At 38.7% G+C, this 9,114-nt stretch overlaps 1 protein-coding gene across 1 annotated transcript; it reads left to right on the top strand.

The window, feature by feature from the left end:
- Positions 1–3,301: 3,301 nt before the first annotated feature.
- Positions 3,302–8,439, top strand: LOC102804507 (uncharacterized). The gene is made up of 7 exons (XM_006825422.2): positions 3,302–3,362; positions 3,492–3,570; positions 4,387–4,476; positions 6,249–6,344; positions 7,728–7,763; positions 7,926–7,967; positions 8,282–8,439. The coding sequence occupies exons 2-6, from the start codon at positions 3,503–3,505 to the stop codon at positions 7,939–7,941; spliced, it is 306 nt and encodes a 101-aa protein (XP_006825485.1). The 5' UTR covers positions 3,302–3,362; positions 3,492–3,502; the 3' UTR covers positions 7,942–7,967; positions 8,282–8,439.
- The last annotated feature ends 675 nt before the right edge of the window (positions 8,440–9,114 follow it).

The following is a 9,114-nucleotide window of genomic DNA, read 5'->3' as shown; positions in this document are numbered from 1 at the left end:
ACTTCCCGCATTGGCACGACGAGTTTGCGCAATTCGGACGGTGTCGTGTCGGAATATAAGATGCGTATACCTGGCAGCTGCTCTAGCCATTGTTGAAGAGCAGCAGAAAAGGCAGGCAGAAGAGCAAGAAAAGGCAACCCCACCTCGAAGAAAGACACAAAGGAAAGTGTGGGTCATTAAATGGTTGACCAGAAGGCACGAGTTTGGACAGTATGACAGTTTACTGATTGAACTCCACAAGGAAGATCAAAGGGGCTACAGAAATTACCTCAGAATCACACCTGAACTGTTCCAAGAAATGGTTGCGAAGTTAACCCCTCGCCTCCAGAAGCAGTCCACCTTCATGAGGGAACCGCTTCAAGTTGGACTAAAGCTGGCTCCTATCCAAGTCTGCAGTACAGCTTCAGGGTTGAAGAAAGTACCATCTGCAAGTTCATACCTGAGGTGTGTAAAGCCATCATCGCGGCCCGAGACTGAAGAGGAGTGGAAGGAAGTTGCTACCATGTTCAGCACCAGATGGAGCTACCACAACTGTCTGGGGGCTGTGGACGGCAAGCACATCGCCATGAAGAAGCCACCCAATGCTGGCTCTTACTACTACAACTGCAAGGGCTTCCACAGCATTGTACTAATGGCAGTGGCAGATGCTACCTACAAGTTCCTCTATGTGGATGTTGGGGCAGAGGGTGGTGCGTCGGGTGAAGGAACATGGAGTAACTGTTCACTGCATGATGCTGTAGAAGAGAACAGAGCTGGAGTGCCTCAATCAGAACCACCCACTAATGATGACCAGCCAGTGCCCTATCACTTCGTAGGGGATGACGCCTTTGCTCTCCGAACCTGGATGATGAAACCATACTCCCTGCACCGACTCGAGCGCCACTGTCGTCCAGTAGTCGTGAACTGCTCGTGAACTCGTCGTAAACTGCTCGTGAACTTGTCGTGAACTGCTCGTGTCATGCGCAAACTGTTCGTGAAGTGCGTCAACTAGTCGTGAACTGCTCGTGCCATCAATGCGTGACGTACACGTGACCGTGTCAATTGGAAGGCACGGCCACGCTGCGACGCGCACCAATTCGTGAACATGTTTTAAACTACTCGTGAACTCGACGTGAGCTGTTCGTGAACTATTCGTGACAGTCGTGGCATGGCGCGCACTGCCACGCACTGGCACGCATCCTCCCGCATCGTCCCGACAAGTTCACGAACAGTTTGCGCATAGTTTTGTCGCTAAATTTTGTCGTGACCAACATTTTGAACATTTCAAAATTCTCGTCCCGACATGGCATGCAGTCACGACGTGTCACGACGTGTTACGCACACTTCACTCCAGTTTACGACTAGTTTGCGCACTGACACGACTTGACACAAAATCGGGCAAGTGTCAGGCTGGCTTTAAAGCTATAATGGCTATCGTGATGAAATCAAAGTGTAACCATAAAGGCAAAATATGGCAAAAAAAACAAAACAATAAAGAAGATTATAATGGTCAAATAGCAAAACAGAATTAATAATGACAAATGAACTGTTTTTTTAGCAGTGGCAAACCGCAGGGGTTAACACACGTGCATATGCAACCGGTAACACCAGAGCAGAGCGAAACGACCACTTGGCGTAGCCATCATCGACGGTTACAGTGAGTTTAAAGTCAGAGGCGGCGGCATGAATTTCTTCATGGGGGGGGGGGGCGTCTGCTCACTAACCTTGAGCAGAAGGCGTGACTTTACTTGGGGGTCCAGGGGCATGGATGAAATCTAGACCCTCTGAAACGTTATTTTCTGCATTTTGAGGGTCAAATTCTGCAGACACAACGGAATTCACGTTGATTTTGAAGGGGCGCCCCTTCCCCAACATTTTTACCGAGGGGGCGACTGCCCCTCTGCACCCCCCGTGCCGCCGCCACTGAAAGTATTTATATATATTATGAATATTTCCCCTATTATCACAGCATCCATGGACTTCCGTATAATATAGCGAGACGAGGTCTGCATTCCAGTCCCCGGGTGTGTCACAATATTCCACGCACTATAAATACCACTGACTGTGTTCACACCGTTAATTCATCATCGTTGTTTTACCACTATCCGGAAAGCGTTTGCTAGAATATCTCATTAATATAACCCGTAATAATTTAAATCAAATGAGATGTAAGGAATCGCCGACAATTCCGCCTAAAAGAATATTTACGATTTCCAAGAAGAAATATTTTGAAAGTAAGAAAACTAAACGGAAATCAGTAACCAAGTTGTACCTACTAAAGATACATATCGCCATGACAAGTATGTAGCGTATCTTGTTGCTGTCGGCACAATCGGCGTGTATATCAAGGTAGCGATGCTTCGGCAATTTCAAGGTTAATTCGGCCTTGTCATTGGCAATATAATTTTATCAACTGACATATATTTAACGCGCAAAACTAGTGCAATTAATCCTCGCACATGAAACATAGTTTAGTGGCTAACGTATGTTTTGGGCAACCCTAATTATTTTTACATCACGTGGCGCGCTTATTGTAATTCGAAAGAACGGTGACCGATCTCGAATACGCACGTGTTCCCATCTGAAACAACGCTCAAAGGTAACAATTAGCCCAATACACTGCACTACACTCTATTAGTAACTACCGCCATACTGGTTATATAACTAAATTTTACGGTAAAGACTTTCCGTTTTCGACATTGTGAAATTCTTACGCATTTCGGGAGAAAAAAAACTGGAAAAACTGATTTTGACAAAATAATTCAACAATTTTTATTAAGAATTATTCATAACGAAACGTATTCCCTATGCTCCCGTAAGTAATTTTCATATAATTACCGAATAAAAAAGAATATTACAGAAAAAAAGATTATTCATTATTAATTTTTATTCTCTATATTTTTGGCTTTAATTTGTCTTGAATTATGATGGAAAGAAGCTGAATAAAATTACAAACTATTTAGTGTGTTCAACAACTCATTTATGAACAAAAAAAATAATAAATAGGATTGTACTTGGTAAAAATACTGGAGTTTTCTGCATAAAAACGAAAGAATTTCACAATGTCGAAAACGGGAAGTCTTCATCGCAGTGTTAAATATAAATAAAACCTAAATTACACTCTTGTTAAACTCGGAAAAACATAAATGGAGCAATATATTTTTACGAACATGCAGGTTACTATAATTTATTTTTATTTCTAATAAAAAGTTATTCATTTCACAACGGCATTTCTGGCGCACCGAGACTATGTTGGTGAATTTTATTGAAAACACGTGGTTCTACCAAACATGCATATATATGGATATGGGAACAGCGACTTAGGCACGATACGCTCAGATTAAGTGGAACCGGCTTCGGAGAACTTCAGGAACACCACTCAGGTAAGTACCGTCTATACTGCAATGTATTAACATTGGCAATGTTGTACTATAATGATTTTGAATTGTTTCAACTATGGTAATTTTGCTAGCAGCTTTCTGAAAATCTTATAATAATGTGTCATTTTTCAGTTTAAGGAAAAATGAGGACGCACGTTATCATCGTTTTCTCTCTAGTATTGATTGTGCTGTTGGCTGACATGTTTGCACAGTAAGTATGCTTTACAAAAAAGAAGCAATTTTGAACTGTGTCGCACAAGAGGCAATCGTTTTGGAGCATCGTACCGTTATGAACAATTATAATACCGTGATTGGTGTCCACGTACGCTCTGTCCAGTTATCAGAAGATAACTGGGGAGTTCTTGAAGTCAATGTAAGAACGTACGAAAACGAGTAATTTGCTGTTTTTCACGTTGTTCAATCAAGGTCACCGTGACTTTCAACTGCAATATGAGCTTGATTTCGATGCGCTAATAACACGATAAATTTCTTTATTGTAATTTCATTTTTAGACACTTAGGCACTAAATAATGTAAATAACTCTACACTGTTCATAAATACTTGATAACAGGGTTCGGATGGAAATGTTTGCCTAAATAATGAATCCTTATTAGACGGCGTATCTCCCTTCATTTCCTGAATACCACTACTGTACTATTTGTTATATAGAAGATAATATTTGGTAATCGTAGTCCTAAATAACTATTAAAAATAGCTAGACGTTTCGAGCAATGGCTCTTTATCGATAGCATAGAAGAAAGTGTAATAACGTACAGGTAGAACATAGGAACGTAAGAACGCGCATGAACTATAAGTTAGAATAACAAAAAATTCCACAATAGAACAAATAACGCGCCTTAGACCTTATAATGTACTATTTGTTGATACGTATGAAAAGCTGCGATTTCTTTTATTGTCTATTTTACAGTAGACAATTAATGCTTAGATTCAAAATATTGAGTACAATTCATCTAGGGTGGTACTTTTCAGAGGTTCTTTTATAGTGCATTATACGTTCTTTATGTAGGGCTGATAGCAACCGACGACGTTCCAACAACGGCGGCCGAGGCGGTGGCCGAGGCAGAGACGCGGACCCAGAAGAACGACAAGTAGCAAGGTAATTTGTGATCTTATGTAATATGAGGTTATTACGAGGATACCGCGGAGTTCGATGCGACCGTGTACTGTCTGAGTGCATACTTTTCGGTTTCCTCGTAATTACCTTATTATTCATCGTTCGCCTGCACGGTCTTGTTCACGTTCGGACAATCCTCCCTCTACAACACCGTGCGGCAATTCTATTCCTAACTGTGTATGTCACGTGGTTGCGCAATAGAAAGTTTACCGACCAATAGAAAGGTTTGTTATAATGACTGGTAGAAAGCGCTTGAAGCTTTGCATTTTTGATGTCTTCGGCTTCATTTCTACCGATATGTGTTGCAGTGACATCATGAGCTTTGAGGTATAACACCTACTCTTCTATAATACTCAACAGTGGTGACAACACTATTACCACACTCGAAACAAAGGCCAGTAAATTCTCGGTATTTTGGGATGGTTGTTGACACCCCCTGAACAGTGTAACAAGATTACCCCTACATATGCAACATATTTAAATTTGGTTGTTTAGGATTTCCTTCAAAGTTAAGTTTGTGCTGTTTTCTCGATTTTAGCTATTTTCGATCGGTGTTTCACATCAGCTCACGCAGAGCCCATAGAAATACATGGTAGAGTGGTGTGCGTCTTAAATAGCAACGTGGAGCGTTGGCCAAGCGCGTTGAAGAAAGAAACAATATGATTGGCTGTTGGTAAACTGATTCTAAACTGTGAGGGGCATTGCCACATACACATAGTCCTAATGAAATACTTCAAGGTGATAGTGGAGTGCCTTGCCGGAACATTCACATTGGAAATTCAAGATGCTTATTATTTATACATCTTTTCCTCCAAAAGATACCTCATGGGAATGCTGAAATACAAAAAGTTTAGAACAGATTGAGCGAATTTCTTTTATGGGATCCGATCAAACTCTGGGGAAGCCATGTTTGTTTTTTTATCATTAGTGGACGCTTACGCCTGTAATAGTTCCATAATTGGAATTCGCATTTCCTAATATGGTACGGTGAAAATACCCAGTGCAATACCGCAAAATTACGGCACGCTGTAAATTATGGCGTTACGGTGACAGATGTATAATGATAAGTATTATCCATTTCTCGGGAATTTGTCGTATAGAGTTAATTTCTTAGTCTAAAGTCACAACTGTGCGTGATTGTGTGCTGAGAGTCGTGTTACGCAGTTACGTCACGGGAGAGCTTCGTCTATAGAGGGCGCAACTTGTATTAATGATGCACCATCTGTGAAATATTAAGCTGAACTGACAACAAGTACTAGACACGTGGGGATGCAACTTTATTTTGATTACGCCTAAAATATATTAATTATATATAAATAAAGTGAATTCCAGCTGATATATTTGCGGGTTCTACTCCATACACGTGATTTGAAAGCTATGAAGAATAAAAAACTATTGACGACTATGAATTCATGGACGTATCTCATTTTATCAGACAATGGAAGGAACAATGAATACCACATTTGTACACGTTTTAAATATCAATCTGATGATGGGCTATACATAATAGCAAGAACAAATGCTAATGTTGAAATGACTTGTAACATTATGCAATTTTGTTGTTGTATATAGCTTTCAACCACACCAAATAGTCATACAAAATATTTCTTGAAATAAGGGAAATTTTTTTTCTGAAGCAATTTGTTTACTGGTTGGTAAAACAAACTAGTTTGTAATTACTGGCTATCAATAACATCATTTTATGGGACAGATGGATCACCAAGTTTATTTAATTTCCAACTCTGTTCGTGTAGGGGTAGCGGCAACCGACGTCGTAGTAATAAAGGCAGAGACGTAGACCAAGATATTTTCACCGTGGACGACGACGAAGCAGGATCTCCACAGGCAAGGTAACGTGATGAGATCGCATGTAAATATTGTTACTCCTGTCAATGAGTTGATCCCCTCGAAATACCCAGAATCCAATTCACCTATTTCCACATATGTCATTATTCTAAGATAACGTTCTGAAGTGACGAAAATTTAATTCCACATGACAATACATAGAAGTTGAACCGGAAGTTGAATTAGAATTATTATTCACTTCGTCACGTAGCGTTCGTTGAACAAAGCTAAAATTCAAATTCAAAAAATCGCCTACTTTCAGGGACAACCACGTGACCGAACGTCATAACCCGAAACTATGCAAGCATTCGTTAGATAGGCAATACATAGATTCACCTTTGATAATAAGTTGAATTAGAAATATATTTTACTTCGTCATGTAGCGTACTTTGAACATGTCAAAAGTTCACTACTTTAAGGGACAGTCACGTGACAACCAAACAATGTACCAAATTTTGCAACAATGCATTTAATAGATATTCTAATGATCAATATATAGTACAAGTTTCAAGTCAAAAAAAAAAAAAAAAATACCAGAGCGGCACTTATAGCGTTACAAAGTTGGGCCGAAAACAATTTTTGGAAATTTCACAACAATTTTGAAAAAGCCAAAATGTTGGTCTATTCAGATCTTGTTTTGTTTTTATGATAGGTTTAAAGGTGTTGCCGAGACAGTGCCGTAAAGTATCCTATTTTCCGTGTTTTTGAACAAAAATTTCGCCCGTTACCATGGCAACACGGAGTTTTGATCTAAAAGAAAGCTATTTTGAGGGGTTGTGGACCAAGTATTATCACTGTGCAAAATATGAGCCAAATCTATTTTTTGACCCCTGCCACCATTGTTTGATTTTCACAGACATTTGCTCTGACATTGAACAATTATGTATAGACTGGCCATAGTCGGGGAGATTTTTTCAAACATAGGTGTAATTTTTAATTAAAAACAAATATTTTTGTGATCATGCTAATAAGGCCAAATTGACAATTAATTATATTTTTTTTTGGTAAAACAAAAAAGAAGTCCCAACTTTGCAAGTCTAAATTATATAGTCATATACGGTATATCAACATGGGGCGGTGTATGCACCTCTCATTTGACGTTTTCTTTATTCAGACTTGAGTATTAATCAACACAAGGAATCAGTACAGATTCAATTCCGAGAAAGACATGCAATGACTTCCATTGTGTGTGCTGTCATAATGGTAGTACGCGGGAAACTTATAATCAGTTCGCTGGGGGTCTGAGATGGAATCGACTCTGGAATCAGCAACGAGAATATGATAGTTTCTGAGAATAAGGTTGTGTATTTCTTTCAAATCACACTAATACAACGGAATTTATCATTGTTTACAAATATAACCGTGATTTGTTGTGATAAATTTTGCAGATTTCTCCAGGAGGACGAGGACATGGAAAATGATTGGTAGGTAACCAAATTATATCGTTGTACTCACACTCGTAGCGGTAAACAGCGCCCCCAGTTTCTGATCATGAAAAAAACTACTTGATCGCTGTCGACAAAGGGCGTAACGTATCGGACAATTGCACGGGCATCTGACAATATTATTTTTTTTTTAATTACTAGGTTTGAAGAAAAATAAAGCTGTGATGCTTATCCATGTATGAGGTAGGTTCGAATTCGTGATTGAAAATAATGTGTAATATTACGGCATGGTGTAACGCGATACAGCTAGTATAAACTCGATGTACTGTATTAGTAGTACAATACACTAAGAAGTGATATAATATATTGTGTATCATATTATATTCCAGTACACTGTATTGTATTGTTACGTTAAAGCATGAAATAATAAGTGTATTATATAGTAATGCAATATAATGTGACGCAATTTAACATCTTGTATAGTCACATAACATAGTTGTGTAATGCCGTGTATTATGGAAATTAGTGTAACACTGACTTACATATTTCTTTTTCAGCGCTGTTTCAGGGACAACTATATGATGCGACGGATAAAGACGGATGTCGACTGCGTTGCCATAGGATATAGTTCTGTTTGAACACATGAAACGCGTTTCCCACCGTGTAACGTATTTATGTTTTAGTATTTATTAAATGCAATTATATGAAAATGTAACGATATGTTTTTTTTTTATCAACCTACCCATCCAACCATACAAACATAACTTATTATGGAGAAAACTGGCATTATATGTAAAACAAATAACTCACACAATTCCATTTATCCAACTACGTAGCGGCGAACATTAGAAGTGATCGCGCATTGCTCCTATATACATTGAAAATTATAATACTCCCTGGTTGTGAAATGGACATACTTTAGCTAGAATTATTTGAGAACTTGTCTATCCACTTGAAACCGAACAACCTATTTTCATAAACCGCGTCATCAACGACCGAGACTGAATCAGGAGTATTGACGCAAATGCTGCTGATTGTGTAGTCTAGTGTCACCTGGCATATACTGAAATTACTGATATTTGTACTATACAATTTTTTTCCAAGATGAACAATTAAATTGTTTAATAGTTTTCAGATGGAATAGTCTGATGAACAAACAAATAGCACAGCAAGTACATCACACGTAAGCTTACTGCAATATCGGCTACACACGTGGAAATCACACAGATTCCTCACTCTGTGATTCAACATCGTCTAGTATATGTAAAGAAAGTAACGAAACATAAATATAAACATATAAACTTGATAGTAGTCCAGACAACAATTGTAAAAAAAAAAATCATCTACGTACATCGTTTATTAAGAAATCACGTCAGATCAATGACTTCAC

This window comes from Saccoglossus kowalevskii, chromosome 14 (genome assembly GCF_978046115.1).
Source record: "Saccoglossus kowalevskii chromosome 14, keSacKowa6.1, whole genome shotgun sequence".
Lineage (NCBI taxonomy): Eukaryota > Metazoa > Hemichordata > Enteropneusta > Harrimaniidae > Saccoglossus > Saccoglossus kowalevskii.
Note: the sequence above shows the minus strand (reverse complement) of the source record. Positions and strands in the feature narration are given on the sequence as shown.